The following is an 18,547-nucleotide window of genomic DNA, read 5'->3' on the forward strand; positions in this document are numbered from 1 at the left end:
CTAGTATTTGTATTTGTTCTCGTACTAATCACTTTTTAATGTCTCACTCGTAAATAGAGTAACAAAATTGATCATAACGAGAAAAAAAATGTTAAAAGAGCTTGCCGTAACAAGGATAAACCAGAGTATAGCGTGGGTTATGCAAACGTAATCTCTGTTTACCTTTTGAATAGGCGCTTGTGATTGGCTCTCTCGTACGTCACTCTGGGTGTAGGCATGGCCAGATCACTCTACTCTAAAACACGCTGCACCCTGAGCGCGCTTCATAACTGGCATTTCATTGAAAACCGCGGTAGGCATGAAAGCAGTCACTCATCTCTTGAGTTGCAAGTCAGATCCGATCATGTGCGATTACTACTATTAGTGTTAATAAACTACAATAAAACCTGAACTTATCATTAGTTTAAGGACACTCAGCTGATTCGGCTTTGATTTTTTTTTTTTGGTGATGGCAGAACCGCAGCAACAGCTGGTTGACATCGACCCGGATTTTGAGCCTCTCTCCCGGCCGCGCTCATGCACCTGGCCGCTGCACCGACCAGAGTTCAGCGAGCAGCCAAGCAACTCGAACACGTCCTCGCCGGCGCCGTCCGTCAAACCAGAGCAAGGCATCGTGGACTTTATCAACAGCCTAAGTTTACTAGAAGAGACCGAGGACTACCCTGACGAGAAGCCCGTGCTTTTGAACGACTTCCACTGCCAGGACAACTGCGCGCATCCCCAGCAACAGCATCCCCAGCAGCCGAATCCCCAGCTGACGCACCCGCAACAGGTGCCGCCGCTCCCCGCCCCGGCCAGCGGCTCCAGCCCCGCAGCGGCCCAGAGGAAGAGCAGCTCGTCTCGTAGAAACGCATGGGGGAATATGTCATATGCTGATCTCATCACCAAGGCGATCGAGAGCTCCCCTGAGAAGCGGCTCACCCTGTCGCAGATCTACGAGTGGATGGTGAAGAGCGTGCCTTACTTTAAAGATAAGGGAGACAGCAACAGCTCAGCCGGCTGGAAGGTAATGGCTCTCATAGGCCAAGTAGAAAATTAAGGTAAAGTTGGTTTTATATTCACACATTCGTTCAGTGACAACTTGTGACACGGCCCCTATATTGTTTACCATGCTGCTTTGAATATTCTGTCAAAAATAGCATGCAAGCATCAAAACAAGTCTAGCACTATTTAATTGACTGTGAACAATGTTGTGCTTTGATAGTCTTTGGCTGTTAATATGATTTCCCTTTTTGGAAAAGAATGCTTTTCTGAAAACATAATATTAAGGAGAAAGTCAGAATGTGTGAATAGTAAACCAACTTTACCTCAATAAGTAGAAATTGAGGTATTGGCACATTGAGACTTCCACCTTAATAGTATTGTTTCAGAAACATATTTCATTCATTCATTTTCCTTCGGGCTTAGTTCCATATTTATCAGAGGTCGCCACTGCGGAATGAACCGCCAACTAGCTGCAATCCAGTACTGGGGAAGTGTTATTTGCAAATTCTAAATAGTGGAATCAAATTATCAACCAAGGACTATCTAGTACAGCATTGTTTACAGTCAATTAAATAGTGCTGATGTTGTTTTGAAGTCATTCTAACATGCAACTTCAGGCCCAATATTCAAAGTAGCGTTGATTTAAACAACTTATTGAGCATGCCACGATTGTCACTGTTCAAAAATAAATGAATGTGTGAATATAAAACCAACGTTTCTTCAATCAAGTAGAAGTGTCCTTAAAAGTAGCACTAGAAGTACCATTTTATGTGCAATGCATGTCTAGATACTATTGGGATATCCCACTTTTAACGTAAAAAATGAAATCCTTCGTTAGTTCTATAGTTGATGTCATCATTTACTCACCATCCACTTTGTTCCAATCCTGTTTGAGTGTTCTGTTGAACACAAGAAGATATTTTGAAGAATGTTGGAAACCGGTAACCACTGACTTCAATAGTAGGAAAAACAAATACTATGGAAGTCAATAGTTACAGGTTGCTAACATTCTTCAAAATATCTTCTCTTGAGTTCAATAGAAGAAAAAAAACTTGAACTATCTTTAAGATTTAAACACACTCACCTTTATAGAAGTATATAATTACACTGAAGTGATTTGAAGTCACCCATAATGATTTAAAACTGAAAAAAGTAAAAACTGTGCATGAAAAAGAAAAAAAAGTGCAGTTGTTGGCTTAAAAGAGCAAGTTCTACCTGATAGTGATCTTCTTCAAACAAGAGCATCTTAATCAGTTCATCTTCATTCCCTGTAAAATTGCTTAAACTTGCATGTAAGTCCTTAAGACTTGAATTAATCTTTTATCCTTTCAAGTACAAAACTAACAAAATCAAGATTTATATGTGTGTATCTGTTTGTGCAGTTGTATATTAAGGTTTTTTTTTCTACATGTCTTTAAATCATGTTTTTTATTAAAGGTATAGTTCACCCAAAAATGAAAATTTACTCACTGTTTACTCACCCTCAAGTACTTCCAAGCCTTTAAGCAGTCAGGTTTCTTTACAGTGGGTCTTGGATTTTTAAGGATGCCCACCTTCAAACTTAGAGCTGAATGCTTTACTGATGTTTTTTTTGACTTGCTAATTTTGTGTGTAGTGTAGGCAACTTTAGCTTTTAGCCCCCCCCCCCCCCCCCCCCCCCCCCCCCCCACATATGTAGGTCTCTGAAAAAGGTGCAGCATAATTTAAGACAGTAAATTAGCCCTTCAAAGCGCAAATGCGGATTCCCTCTCAAAGCAAAAGAATGACATGCGGTTTGTTATGGAATTTGAGGCACGAAGGAGGAGGGACCCAAACTCACAGCGTTCAGAAGAATGCGTAACAACCCAGTATCAGCTGCGCATATGGTGATGCCAGTTCAGTTTAATCGTTGTTTAATATCCTTGACAGAAATGGTTGTGGTTTGTCGGTCTGTCGTCACCCTGACGTAGAGAGAGGGTTAAATGACTCACTTAAATCACTTGCTTATGTAAAAAAAAATGTCGTTTCAAACCCGTTTGACTTTGAGCTTTCTTTGAAGCTTAAAAATGTAACGTTTGTTTTTTTTTTGTGCTGATGCTGTCAGTCTTCAAACAGCATGCAAAAACAGTATTTCTATGATGAAATAAAATGAAAAGACGGACCTTTAGTTTGTCCAGTAATAGATTTATTACACTGTTATTAAATGTTATTAATTATTTTAATAAATGCTTAAAGGAGTAGTTTACTTCTAATTTTCTAATTAAAATTCTGTCATTATTTACACACCATCCACTTGTTAACGGTATAAATTTCAAAACAACAAAAAATAAATAATAATAATAATAATAATTATTATTATTATCATTATTATTATTATTATTTTAATTGTTGGTATCCAAACAGTTTCCATAGTAGGGAAAAAATACCACAGATGTAAATGGTGACCATTAAGTTTAAGTGAAAGTCAATGGTAACCAATTATTCTGCATGTGAACTACTTATGCTTATTTTATTTTATTATGCATGGCATCCATACTATTTTGAAATCAACCTGTGAAAACAGAGCACTTTTGAAATGCTAAAGAAAAAAAAACAGTTTAAGATTAGAATTGCTATTGTGGAACTGCCATTTTAGTTTAGAAAGTCAGACATATAAGACTTTAAAAAGGGACGCATGGCTATCCAGAGTTGGTCTCTGACCATTACACAATTAGTAAACTATGTGCTTATTACCAGTTTAAACAGAAGTCGATGGGTACAAGCAACCATCATTCTTCAAAGTATCTTCTTTTGTGTTCAACAGAAGAACGAAAATCATAAATGTTTGAGATTCTTTTTGGGTGAACGATCGCTTTAATTTTAACTAGTCTGTTAAAGTTAGTGTTTCTAAGTTATGCAAGTAATCTAGATATGCAAGTGTGGTCAGTTTGATTAGTTGTAGTCATCATATGACCTATTATACTAACACTCATGCGGAGGTTAAACACAGAATAAGATATTTTGAAGAATGCTAATACCTGGCACCCACTAACTCCCATAGAAACAGAAGTCGATGGGTACAAGCAACCAGCATTCTTCAAAGTATCTTCTTTTGTGTTCAACAGAAGAACGAAAATCATAAATGTTTGCGATTTTTCGGGTGAACGATCACTTTAATTTGAACAAATCTGTTATAGTTAGTGTTTCTAAGTTCTGCAAGTAATCTAGATATGCGAGTGTGGTCATTTTGATTAGTTGTAGTCATCATGTGACCTATTATACTAACACTCATGCGGAGGTTGAACACAGAATAAGATATTTTGAAGAATGCTAATACCTGGCACCCATTGACTCCCACAGAAACAAAAGTCGATGGGTACAAGCAACCAGCATTCTTCAAAATATCTTCGTTTGTGTTTAAAAGAAGAACAAAAATCATAAATGTTTGAGATTTTTCGGGTGATCGATCTCTTTACTTTTAACGAAGTTACTGTTTCTAAGTTATGCAATTCATCTAGATATGCGAGTGTGGTCATTTTGATTAGTAGTAGTCATCGTGTGACCTATACTAACACTCATGCGTAGGTATGTGGCGAGTCTTGTGATTGGACGTCACGTTTGTAAAGCTCTTGAGGTCTTTTGAGGTGCCTGATGACTAAAGCCAGCTGTCATGAGTCCAGGAGAAGAAAGCCGCCACGAGTGAGGTGGAGCAAACAGAGAGCGGTTTCAGTGTTGAAAGGGTCTTTGTCAGCCTGTCATTTATCTCTAGAGCACTTGTTCCTGTCTCTGATTCACCCCTCCATACAAGCCGCTTTTTGTTTCATTGCTTGTTCGGTGCGTAAATGGAAACACAAATCCTTACCGTCACACACATGTCAAGGCCTCCTCCCATCGCTGAGCTAAAAATACCGGCAGGATTACCTGTCATTACAGGGAGACACATTTACCTGAAAGGTGTGGTTGGCCCCCCTCCTCACCGCCATGGGCTCTACACGCCACGACAAAACACTGTCTGGACTCCTCCACCTGTGACATCATAGTTTCAGCATTCCAGTCACTCGTAGGATGTTTGTAGGGGTTGGACTGTTCTTTATCTTACTGTCTGCATACCTGAGACTAAAAGAGAGTTTTGTTTCTGTCCTGGGCTGGTAGATTCCCATCAGTTGCTGTCCCATTAACATAGTAAAACCTGAGCAAAATCAGGGGTTTGCCATGATGCTAGTGTTCACTGTCGTATGGTTATAGGATTATAATTAGGGTTGCACAATATATTGTTTCAACATGGAGAGCGCAATGTACACATACAGTATGTACAATAGTCACATCGCTAGATCTTCAGTGTCATCTATGATTACAGCCAACTAGGAGCCACGGTTTTGAAGGCATGTAATTTGCAGATTGACTGCGACATTTAAACATTGTGGAATTGACATGTTTGTTAAACATATCAAGTGAGTTTAGGCATGAGTTAGGCAAGAAACAAAAACATATGTGTAAAAACATAGCTTTAACAAATATTAATTACATTTCCTTTATATAGTGAAGACTGTGAAGTGTCATTTTACATTCGCTTTTTCAATATTTGCATCCAATTACAATTGAGACTTGCTGGAAAAATATAAAACACCAGTTTTTTCCTCATTTGCATCAAGTTTTTAGTTAAATTTAACTAGTTTACACTCTAAAAATGCTTTGTTCATATAAATAGAAATAATTCTATTAAATAAAGGTACATGGGCTGTCTCCGGGGCAGTACCTTTTCAAAAGGTACATATTTGCACCAGAAGGGTCAATAATGATACCTCAAAGGTACTATTTAGGTACATTTGGGTACTAATATGCACCTTTGATGTACCATTGTGATCTCTTTGGGTACAAATATGTGTCTTTTGAAAAGGTACTGCCCCGGTGACAGCTCCTGTACCTTTATTTCTGAGAGTGTTGTAAGAAAAACATTAGTAGCTTTGTTTCCATCCACCTATTTTCATATTAATTTTGGAGATGAGCATTCAAAAAAAATTGTTGATGGTCGGTGCCAATGGCGTGGTGGAAAAGTGCACCGACACATGCACTCCGGTGTTCGCGGCGACCTGGGTTCGATTCCCGCCTCGAGGTACTATGCCGATCTTTTCCCTCTCTCTGCTCCCCACACTTTCCTGTCATTTCTCTCTACTGTCCTGTCCAAATAAAGGTGAAAACCCCTAAAAAATAATTATAAAAAAAAAAACAGTTGATGAAAACGGCAAGATGCGCATCAATTATAAAAATACGTATCAAAAATGTATAAACTTTTTATTCAATAAGAAAAGATGCGCATGAACTATGATGGAATCACTTTTACCGAACAAATTCCAGTATGCGCAAAAAAAGTCATGTGATTTTATTATAAGAAATCATGTGGTGATAGAAATGTGTGAATGGACAAGCTAGCAAGCTGAGCTCACTGTAAAACATCTGAAATGTTGTTTTGGTCATTCTAATACGCCTTAACTATTTCAGTATTAGTGTTATTATATTATTAATTACCTCCAGAACTGTCAAGAGCGTTTGTGCTCTGCGTCTCATGCATTCAAACGCCACCACGTGTTCATTGTGTGTCGGCATTTGTCTTCTGAGGCGCAAGTCATTTATTAAATAAGAAAAAGATTCACACAGCTTCTCCTACCTCGATAAATTCCCTTTTTACTATTGATATTTGTCGCTGGTGAATCAGGAAGTGACGATTTTGTTCTCTTTTATTCGTTGGATGTAAACATTGCTTTTTTCGCACGTCTTTTATGCAATATTCCAGTTTTGTGCATAAATTTAATTTGCATCTTTGGATGGAAACATAGCTAGCATGCGCACATCTAAGAAAATCTTAAAGGCAGGTGCAAACACGGTCAAACATGGACAAACCCGGTGTTTTTTTTATTTTTATAATTTTTTAAATTTTTATTAAACTTAAGTTAGACTTTTTAACCCACACAACAACCCAGCTTTTTTTAGAGTGTAATTATTTATTTAAAATCACCCCAACCATTCTGAAGTAATGCATTATTCACAAAAATATGTATTTAAGCCATTGGGTGAAATATTTCATATCACAATATATAGGGCTGCACGATATTGGAAAAATCTGACATATAAATTTTTTTGCGATATGAAAACAATTTCGGCAGATGACTTGATTAGCTCTATTTGGAAGGATATCATTAACTTTGATTGAAAAAAAATCTTGTAGAGTGAATAAAAGAAATTGCAAGTGTAAAAAAATAAGATAAAAGTGAAATAAGTAGTCAGATATTCAGGTACAGTAATACGATATGATATTATTATGATATTTTGCTCTTGATAATGATAGATCACAATATTAGCGATACATCAGAAGAAAACCATCCAAAATATATCATGATATTTGTAAGTAATTTTCAATTCAATTCACCTTTATTTGTATAGCGCTTATACAATGTAGATTGTGTCAAAGCAGCTTCACATAAAAGGTCATAGTAAATAGTAAATAGGAACAGTGTAATTCAGTTTGTAGTGTTTAAGTTCAGTTCAGTTTAGCTCAGTTCAGTGTGGTTTAATAATCACTACTGAGAGTCCAAATATTAGTAAAGCAGGAATAATGCATCAAAAAGTTATAAGATGTATTTCTTCTATTAACAGCACATATATTCTGTAGAACTGCAACATTGATATGTGTTCGATCCAGCATTACGAGAAGTGCCATCTAATGTACTGCTGCCTAAGTGGTAAACGGTAGCAGTGCAAGGCTGATGAATTCATTCAGATCTTTTGTACCTTTAAATAAATCAATACATGGCTACATCGATAATGCATCGCGGATGGAATAATCACAATAAATCAGCATATCGATATTTTTTCTTGCCCCTTATTATTAAATAATTATATGTAATAGAAAAGTAAACACTGTACATTCTTCATTGCGGAGCAACTATAATACTCAACATTGCAGATGCTGTCATGTGACTATTGGGAATGCACACATTGCAATATCAATGCTGAAGCAATATATTGTGCAACCCTAACAATATATACTGTATCACAGGAATATATATATATATATATATATATATATATATATATAATATATATATATATATATATATATATATATATATATATATATTTAAATATTTTGCAGCCCTAATTATAATGCAGGGCTTAGCCAGAAATATTTTATGTTAGTTCATGTTTGTTAGTACATGTTTTGTTTTTTTTCTGGCTTAGTTATGTCAAACGTTTGGATTTATTTTTGCTTGCCATATGTTTTTTTCCCTAGATATAGAAAAATATTTTATAAATATATATTTGTGTATATTTTTAGACATAACAAGCTTCAGCAAATAATTTATTAGGTTTTGAATTTGCAGTAATAGCTGGAAATTATGTGACTGCATGGCTGCTGTAAATTCATAAATCCACTTTTGCTGGAAAATTGTGTCATACTGCAATTTAAAAAAAAATAACAAATCTGATTTATGCTTGAAAGACACCACAAATTATTCTTGCAATTGTGAGAAAACCTCATCTGTCTAAGCCAGCTGGACAGATTGTACATGATGACATATTTAAATCAGAAAGAGAATCCAGTGTTCAATCATGAATTATATACAAACTGTAGCTTATATGACTATTCAAAGTACTCTATGTAACAGTGCAAGTGACATAGCTATATATTCGCATATGCTTTTCCCTCCTTATATTAAACATGCACTAAATGCTAAAGAGGTTTTTGTATTGACTAGCCATGATAAGCAACAAGATAAGTAGTTGTCTGGTTGGTTGTGGCTTCTGTTAGCTGAATTGCCTTCCCTCTGTGAACCTGATTGTGGATTCTTATCAAATATATTCTTATTAGCTTTTGTCAACCTTTAATGTAGATTTTGGGTTCATACTTGTAGGTCGTAACCAAGTGCACGTCCGATTCATCAGTTTTAGGTTCACTATCGCTACTGAATTACATCTGCAATTCTCTTTTTTAGACAATTCTTATAGGCTATAGAGTTAGTTGATGAGTTAGTTAGTTAGTTAGTTATGCCCAGTCCCAATTCTATTTTGTACCCCATTTCCTTGGCCCTTCAAATGGAGTGTGAAGGGGAAGGGCTTCAAAAATTTACCCCTAAGAAATGCGACAGCACTGCAGCACCTGCACACGTCATCATATGTCATCGCGATCTCTTACTTCATATGAGATCGACGAACGCGACTGCTGTAGTTATTCCAGTTGGGTTAATTTTAAGTATTTATCTTCAGGAAATCACTGAAGGCATATATCATGTTATCATAACGATATAATATGGTAATAAGATCGTTAATGTACTGTGCATTTATACCGTGGCCATATTCATCTTTGCAAAAGAAATCAACATTACGTTAAAAATCCCATGGCACTTCTTGTAAAGTGTAGGGGTGTAACACCAGTGTTCTGGCCAAATTTTCTCCATCGGCCCTTACAGATCATGGCCTCCCAACCATCCTCATCCACTGAATTGGCTCTATCACTGTCTCTGCACTCCACCAATAGCTGGTGTGTTGTAAGCGCACTGGCGCCGTTGTCCTGTGGCTGCTGTCACATCATCCAAGTGGATGCTGCACACTGGTGGTGGTGTGGCAAGACCTCTTCTCATGATTGTGAAGCGCTTTGAGTGTATGGCCATACACAAAAAATTTGCTATATAAATACACATTACATTACGTTAGTTAGTTACACTGTAAAAACATATCCAGTAATTAACAGGTTACCTATTTTCTGTTTATTTACTGCTGTGAATTGCATTATGGGATTTTTGTCATTGACTTTTGATGTTGAAAGTGACTCTTATTGACATTTTAGTAGTTTGAGACAAGATATTGTTTAAGAAATAAAATTGAGAGAATTAGGTTTGTAAAATAACAGTAACAAGTATGGTCACACTTTATTTTGACGGTCCGTTTGTTGAATTTAAGTTACACTGAATCTACATGCCAATTAATTCTCATTAGATTATAAGTACACTGTTAGGTTGGGGTTAGGGTTAGTGTAAGTTGACATGCACTTGCAAAGTTTCTTAGAGTCAGTTAAATGTCTGTTTAGCAGCAGTATCAACATATATTAAGCAGACAGTCTACTAATACTCAAATGGACCATCAAAATAAAGTGCTACCAAAAGTATTGGCAGTTTGTTACCAGACTTGTACCGTTATTTAAAATACAAACACAAACAATATATCACTTCAAACTATTCAACATCAAAAGCTTTTGGAGGAAAGATCAAGATCCCATAATGCCAATTCAAAAGCCTAAATAAGTAGTAAAACACATAAATCACCAAATACAAAAAAACTATTATTATACTATTAAATATTTTTACAGTGTAGTTAGTTAGTTAGTTCTATGTTATGATGGTGGCTGTAGCTGTTAGAAGTCAAAAAGTTTGAAGTGAAAATGCTACCCTGCAGTTCAAATGTTTCCAGGGTTCAGAGGTCAAAATTTTAAAGGTCATACCACCAAGTTTGTGGAGCATGTCATAGGAGTCCATGTTTGAGTCAAAGCAAAATAATGAGAATACTATTCAGGCTTATTTTATGAGGTTTTGGCACCCAGTATGTGGTTTTATAACTCTCTCGTGTCTTTAAAAATGCTCACTGTTCTTAATGCTCCTTAAGTAGTCAAGCTCACATTAACAGACAAGTTGAATGCAACGTGAGTCAAACTTTGCAACTCATAACCTCTGACATCTTTTAAAAATTGCACACACTTTCTGCTTTTCGAGACCTGGCAGGCTGCACCCAGAGCTACAGATGTATTTATATGTCTGTGGTACAGTGATACTATCTTGTGTTAAGCCCTACTATAGCTCGCCTGTCTTGTGTAACGGAACACACACTTTACCATTCATGTCATAGGCAGTTTCGCTGTTTTAAATCCATTCATGCCACTAACAGCTTTAAGAGTTACTCACCCGAATTAATAAATGAACTCATGTGGTTTTCATTAAGTTATTTAAAAAAAAAAAAAAGAAAGAAAACCAAACATGTTTTTTCACTTCCCCCTCGTTCTCAGGCTTTTAAAAAATGTTTAACTCTGAGTCCTACTTACAGCACATGAACCCTGTTACCTCTACATGCTTTGAAGTTCACCATAGGCTTTCACCTCTCTCGCTAACACACACACAGACATGCATGCACAAACATGCAAGCTATACATTCAGATGATATGACAGAGTTTTCAGGCCATTTCAAGCCACACAAAATATTTGTTCAAGCTTATCTTGAGCAGATACTAATTTGTATCCTAGTCAATAAGTTTCGACTGTAGGCGTACTGGCCACCGGTTCTTCAAAACCCACTCACTTCTGACCTGCTTGTGGATTTGAAGGCGTATCAGCTAGTTTTTAACTCAAAATCGTTATACGTTTGACTCGAAATTCGACTTTTGTGAACTCTGAAGCAGATTCTCAGAATGTATCCCAGAGATAAATATCAGTATGTACAGGTGAAGTGTTGGGAGGTATAAGTTTTGTGGTTTTGTAGGTGATACCTGCTCTACATAATGTGTGTAGTGCACGCATTAGCATTGTGCAAGCTGCAGCAGAATTGAGGGCCACTTTGCTCTTTTTTTTTTACACACACATACACACACAGTCAAAATGAAAGAGCGAAAGGAAAGGGAGGAAAGAGCTGAAGATGAAATGAAACACTGCTGCTGAGCTGTACCACAGACACATGAAAGACCTCTTTCGATGTGGCTCTGCGAGTTGGTGCAGATTTTGGCTCTGTGGGGTACGTGTGGCTTTTAATCTAGAGCTGCATCGGTGTGCATGCATGGGACAGTAGCGTGACAGAAAGTTACATGTGAAAACCCTCTGAAATCATCAGATATCGGGGAACAAAAAAAAAAAAAGTCCCTGAATTGAAATGTCAAATGACGACAACCGGATGTCGACGCCAAAGGTGTAATGAAGAAAAATGTCAAATGTTATTTTCATTGTGTGCGTTTTTTGGTTGGAACTTGTGCAGTCAAATGATTAAGCTTGATCAGTCACATCCAAAATAAAAGGTTGAATTTGCATTGGGGCTGCACAATATATCGTTTCAGCATCAATATCGCAATGCGTGCATTCGCAATAGTCACATCGCAGTAGGGCTGTGCGATTTGGGGAAAGTATGTAATTGCGATATTGCAAATTCGATTTGATTTGCGATTTAATTTTGTAGTCAAGCTTTAACTCAATAATCTGTAAGTTGTGCCAACAATTCTGTGACACCTGCTTGGTGTCTGTGACTTTGAAACCAAAAAAAATTCCCATATTACAGATGTCTTATTTTTTAAAAATATTTAATATTTTTTAACTATGCGGTGTTCCGCATGATTGAGCAATTCTGATTGGGCAGAATGAAAGTGTGCTCACTCAACTGGTTATTAAGACTACGCATGTATATTTCATATTGTAACCTCATGCAATTAGTTAATGGCAACGTTTCAAATTGGAATTGCGATTCAATTTCGATTAATCGCACAGCCCAACATCACAGCATCTGCAATGTGGAGTTGGATTATTAAAGTTGATCTGCAGTGTACATACAGTGTTTACATTTTTACATTACATTTGATTATTCAATAATGCATATATAGCGAAATGTGATGGCTATTACACATATCAGTATTGCCGTTCTACAGTATATATGTGCTATTAATAAAAGAAAAAAGTGATCTATCATTATCAGGGGCAAATATCATGATAATATCGTATCGTATTACTGTACCTGAATATCTGAATATTTATTTCACTTTTATCTTTGCTCTATTTTATTCATTTATTATTGCAGTTTCTTTGATTCACTCCTCTAAAAGATTATTACTAAGTTAATGATTTTATTCTAAATAGAGCTATTCAAGTCGAAATTGTAGTCTTATTGTGATAATCACAGCACAATACAATTTTGTCAGATTTTTTTTTTATATTGTGCAGCCCTAAATTGCATGATCTATTTCTCTGTGTGGTTTGTATATTATGCATATATAAATGCACACATGAATATTATGTAAATATTAACTTTAATTTTGTATGCAGTTTATCATTTGACGGAACTAGTTGGAACCAAACATAATAATCCATGATTTTGGATTTGGGGCGGCATGGTGGCTCAGTGGTTAGCGCTGACGCCTCACAGCAAGAAGGTTGCTGGTTCGAGTCTTGGCTGTGGCAGTTGGCATTTCTATGTGGAGTTTGCATGTCCTCCCCGTGTTCACGTGGGTTTCCTCCTGGTGCTCCGGTTTCCCCCACAGTTCAAAGACATGTGCTATAGGTGAATTGGATGAATTAAATTGGCCGTAGTGTATGGGTGTTTCCCAGTAATGGATGAAAAGGGCTATAAGTGGCTGAAAGGGTATACGCTACGTAAAACATATGCTAGAATAGTTGCCGGTTCATTTTGCTGTGGTGATCACTGATAAATAAGGGACTAAGCCGATGGAAAATGAATGAGTGGATGATTTAGGATTTGTAGACTTGAGGGTGAGTAAATGATATCAGTACTTTTGTTTTGGAGTGAATTAATGAACTCCAATCAGTTGAATTCAGCAAACAGATTTTTTTTTTCTTGTTGTTTGTGATTGGTCAGATCACACATCTGTAGTTGAAAACTGAACTTGAATTGAAATGATTGCTATCAAATTGCATTGAAGTGAAGCTTTCCGGCAGGTACTGTAAGATCGAACCATGAAAACTTGATGCATTCTTCATGAAGACACAGCAATAGTAATAGGATATACTGGAATTTACACTTTGGCTTGTCAGAGACTTTCCTAAAAAAAAAAAACTTGTTTGCACTTGCTACGGAAAGATATATGCATTTTAGATGGAAACATTCCCTGGACTCATCAGAGCTGAAGTCATGCCAACTTCAGCCGATTATTCAAGAAGACAATAAGGCATTTGTGTTTCTTGCAAATTGACACCACAAGAAATCATATCCAAGATTTGGTATTGTTTACAGTACCGCAGAGGTACTTTTTAATTTTTTTTTATTATTTATTATATTCATTATTTTTTATATTATTATAATTATTAGTAGTATTTTTTATTTTATTTATGTATTTATTATAATTCATAATACAAATTACAATTACCTGCAAATTATTTTTATATGGAGGCCAGGCTGATTATAACATTAGATATGAATTAAAATGATCTATCTATCTATCTATCTATCTGTCTGTCTGTCTGTCTGTCTGTCGGTCGGTTGGTCGTTCTGTCTATATTTTACATTTATTATACTATAGTATTGTTATTTATTGTTTGTATATAAAACAATGCAAAGAGCAAAACTAGAGGGTTCAAGCTTCAGGTTATTCAGCACAGCTGTGATTAGTTTCTCTAAGTCAACATCTTCAAAAGGTCAAGAACGTCCAGACTGTGGTAAACCACCACTTCTCACTGTCAGCTCCTGTCAGTCATGTAGAAGAGCTCACTTCGGTGGCGCCATGTCTGTAGTAGTGCAGGAATCATGGGAGGTCTGCATTGTTGTTAAAGCACGACTACACCCTGCAGAGCATTATATATATATATATATATATATATATATATATATATATATATATATATATATATATATATATATATATATATATATATATATATATATATATATATATATATATATATATATAATTCTTCCCATTTCTGTCTAAAAATTCTCACTCATGGGATTCCTCTTGCTGAGAGTTCAGAGGCATCTGGGGTCACTAAAGGGCAGCTGAGGGTATTATGGAGGCCCTGCTTTACTCCAGCCTTACTGCACAATGACAGGAGGTGACAACAGCTCCTCCAGCATTGTGGAGAGAAGGAGAAAAGGAGGAGGAATGAAGGAAAGGGGGTTATGAGGGAAAAGCGTCAAACATCCTCCATTCCTGAGCACTGCGCTCATTTCCATCTGCGCGTGTTCCTTAAAGTATTTCCTCAGCAACCTGTGTTTACAGAGGGACATCAGTGAAGCTGGCTTTAACCTCTTTATTTATTCAGTTGGATGTGTAGCATCGACATCATGCAGTGTTTCCGATACTAAACATCTATAGTGTCATGTCTTTTTGTCTGCTGTTTTTCACTTTAGATGCAAACACTGAAAATCATGTACTATTGTTGATTGGTGACACTTAAACAACATTAACTTCAGTGTGTAAATTGTAGCTACATTTCTACTAATGGTTTTCCCTGTTCCATTCCATGCAGATCCAGGCCATTCACCATAAATACGGTTTCGTTTTCCATGGTGGTGCTGATAATAGAGCTTTTTGGAATGTCATTTTAAAAGATGCATCAGTTGTGCCTTGGGAACGCAAGTGTAATAGATATATACACTAGATATCGCATATGGAGCCTAAGCCTTGTTTATAGTTGTACACACTATGCAGCTGTGCTGATTACAGCGATTTATGAAATACGTAGCTCAAAAAGTATTGTTGAAAATGCTATAAAAACACAAAGAGTAGCACTTACTGCTTCTTGAAATGCAGTTGGATCACAGAGAGTTGAAACAGATCTTTTAATTCCAGTTTCTTTGCAAATACTGTCTTGTGGACATGATTATGCTCAATAATACTGAGGCAAGGCAAGTTTTATACACAATGCTTTACATAAACCGGAATAAAAGAGACAAGCTTAAGAGAATAAAAACAAAGAATAAAAATGATTAAAAACAGATTAAAATGTGTCAAAACAGGTAATAAAAGAAAGGTAAGACATAATGGTGTGATCTGTCAGGCGCAGCATTTGTATTAGGTCTTGATTTGAATGTACCTAATGTTGGAGCACATCTGATCATTTCTGGAAGCTGATTCCAGCAGCATGGGGCGTAGTAGCTTAAGGTGGATTCACCCTGCTTTGACTGAACCCTTGGAATTTCTAGTTTATAAAATACTAAAGATCTGAGTGGTCTGTTAGGTTTGTATTCAGTGAGCATATTTGTAATGTTTCGAGGTCCTAGGCCATTTAGTGATTTATAGACCAGTAATAATACTTTAAAATGTATTCTGAATGTAACTGGGAGCCAGTGTAAAGACCAGAGGACAGGCGTGATGTGCTCTGATTTTTTTGGTTCTGGTCAGAGTCCTGGCAGCAGTGTTTTGGATGAGCTGCATATGTCTGACTGTCTTTATGGAAAGGCCGGTGAGGAGTCCATTACAGTAATCCACCCTGCTGGTGATAAAAGCATGAACAAGTTTCTCTAAGTCCTCACTGGAAGTGAAGCATCTAATTTTTGCAATGTTTTTGAGATGATAGTATGCTGATTTACTAACTGCTTTGACATGGCTATTGAAATTAATATCTGACTCCAGAATAACACCAAGATTCTTGACCTTATTTTTTGTTCTTTGACCTCTAGAGCCAAGGTACGCATTCACCTTGAGAACCTCATCTCTTTTCCCAAATGCAATGACTTCAGTTTTCTCTTTGTTTAACTGAAGAAAGTTTTGGCACATCCAACTGTTCATTTCATCAATGCATTGGCAGAGGGTGTCAATGGGGCTGTAGTCATTAGGCAGTAAGGCTAAGTAGATCTGAGTGTCATCACCATAGCTGTGGTAGGAGATTTGGTTCTTTCTCATTATGAGACATGATAATACGTGCCTGTCAATCAATATTGAAAACCACCTCAAAATTGCTGAGATTTTGATCATATTTTAACATCAGGAAATTATAAAAAAGAGACTTGTTTTGTTTATATCACTCCCATATGGCTGTGGACACACTATACCTACACACAACTGTCCAAACTGCTTTCCAAAAGCTAATTTTTCATGATGGGTGCCCTTTAAAACAACCCAGCATTTTTTTTTTACTGTAGATTAGATTTTATATGTGATTATTCACAACATCTCCGTTGAGTGTTTTAAAAGTCAAATGGTTCTTTTTAACTTTAAATAATATCCTTTAAAAGTTGTTTTATGTGACTCAAAATTTTCCTTCTTCTTAAGAGTTACTGATCTAGCAATGTGTCTCTTGCTTCTCTGTTAAAGAGATGCAGTATCTGAGAAAACACTGATGAATAACTTCCCCATTTTATTTTCTAACACTAATCATTCTCAGAATTGATTAGACTTGGCTTGTCCTTCCTGTGTGAGTAATTCGTGCTCAAAGAATTCCTGCACACACTCTCCCCCCCACATTTTTGTAAATAGTTATGAATATTTTGTCATTAGTTTCTTTTAGTATTTATATATACAGTATATATATATATATAAATAACATAAGAACCACCTAAAATTACTTTGTTGCAGCATACAATTAAATATAAATACAAACATTTTAATCCAACAAATAATAAAAAAAGGTTGCTTAATGGCCATGGAACCATGAAACAGTTTGGCATGGCCAATATTGACTACAGATTTTTGTAATATATAAGCTGATACCAATTTAGAGCGTGTTGTTGATGCGTCTGACAGCTACACAAATATAAATGTTTATTTTTTAGTACTACGTTTAGCGATATGGCACAACATATTCCGGCTTCACACAGAAAATATGTTGATCAATAATGCTAGCCTAGCACAAGTTATGCAATAGTTCTTATTATAATCACTGAAGTTGTGAAAGGAATCTCTTACTTTGTTTTAGCACCTCTTATGAGAAAGCATGCAGAATTGAGTGAGTAAGCATGAGCACTTAACAAAATTTCTGCAGCTTCAGCAATGACTAATCTAAGCACCTCTGATTGGCTGCTACTTTTATAATGTCAGCAGGAATGTGTGTGATTGGTTATAATGCTCAGTCCTGCAAAACTCACAAAAAAGAGATGCTTAGGCCCCGTTTACACTGTCAGGTCATGATGCCCGATTTCGATTTGTTGCTCATATCAGATTTTTTTGCCCATCCATTCACACTTCTTTTAATTGTGACCCATATCCAATTCATGTGTTTTAGGGATGCAACAATACTGTTAGCCTACGGTTCAATACATACCTCAGTTTTTTAACACGGTTTTCGGTTCGGTTCTCATGGCTTGACACGTGTTTTTTTTTTTTTTTGTTTTGTTGTTCTATAGGCAACAGGAACAGTAAGAGGTTAAGGAGAAAAAAATAAAAACGATTTATTGTAATACTCCTTTTGTTTTACATAAAAGCCAAGAAAAGTACACTAGTTCCTTGTGTATTGTAAAATAAAAATTAACACTGAAATCTCACAGCTGCTGGTAACGTTAGTCTATGTACAAACCGGGGAACACATTCCTACATTTTGAAAATAAACATACATGTGAAGTTAATAAAGATAAAATGGCCATTTCAAATAAACATATTTGTACTTAAGTAAACATAAATAAACCATCTGAATTATCTTGGTGCTGAAAAAAGTGTGAAATGGTAGTCTGTAACTCGGATCGAGTGCTTTTATATGATGACAAAAGTCCGCATCTCTAATCACCAAAAACGGCTGCAGATCTTTAGCAATGAACACCCCCACTTCCATGGGATTGTTGCTTTTTGGAAGACTTTATTACCTTTTCTGCTATCCTGCCTTCAGACAGTGATATTGCTGGGTGATGGTGCTGCAGATGTGCAGTCATGGTTATACGTGTAAAACAATGCTTACAGTTTTTTTTTTTGTTCACCTTTTTT

General features: G+C 36.2%; 1 protein-coding gene across 1 annotated transcript in view; it reads left to right on the plus strand.

Moving 5' to 3' along the window:
• The first annotated feature begins 281 nt into the window (after window positions 1–281).
• Window positions 282–18,547, plus strand: part of foxo1b (forkhead box O1 b) — a 65,424-nt gene continuing 47,158 nt past the window's right edge. The window contains exon 1 of the mRNA XM_056466133.1: window positions 282–1,006. Within this exon, the coding sequence (XP_056322108.1) occupies window positions 449–1,006 (558 nt within the window). The 5' untranslated portion in view covers window positions 282–448. The remainder of the gene's footprint in view (window positions 1,007–18,547) is intronic.

This window comes from Danio aesculapii, chromosome 10 (assembly GCF_903798145.1).
Source record: "Danio aesculapii chromosome 10, fDanAes4.1, whole genome shotgun sequence".
In the NCBI taxonomy this organism is placed as follows: domain Eukaryota; kingdom Metazoa; phylum Chordata; class Actinopteri; order Cypriniformes; family Danionidae; genus Danio; species Danio aesculapii.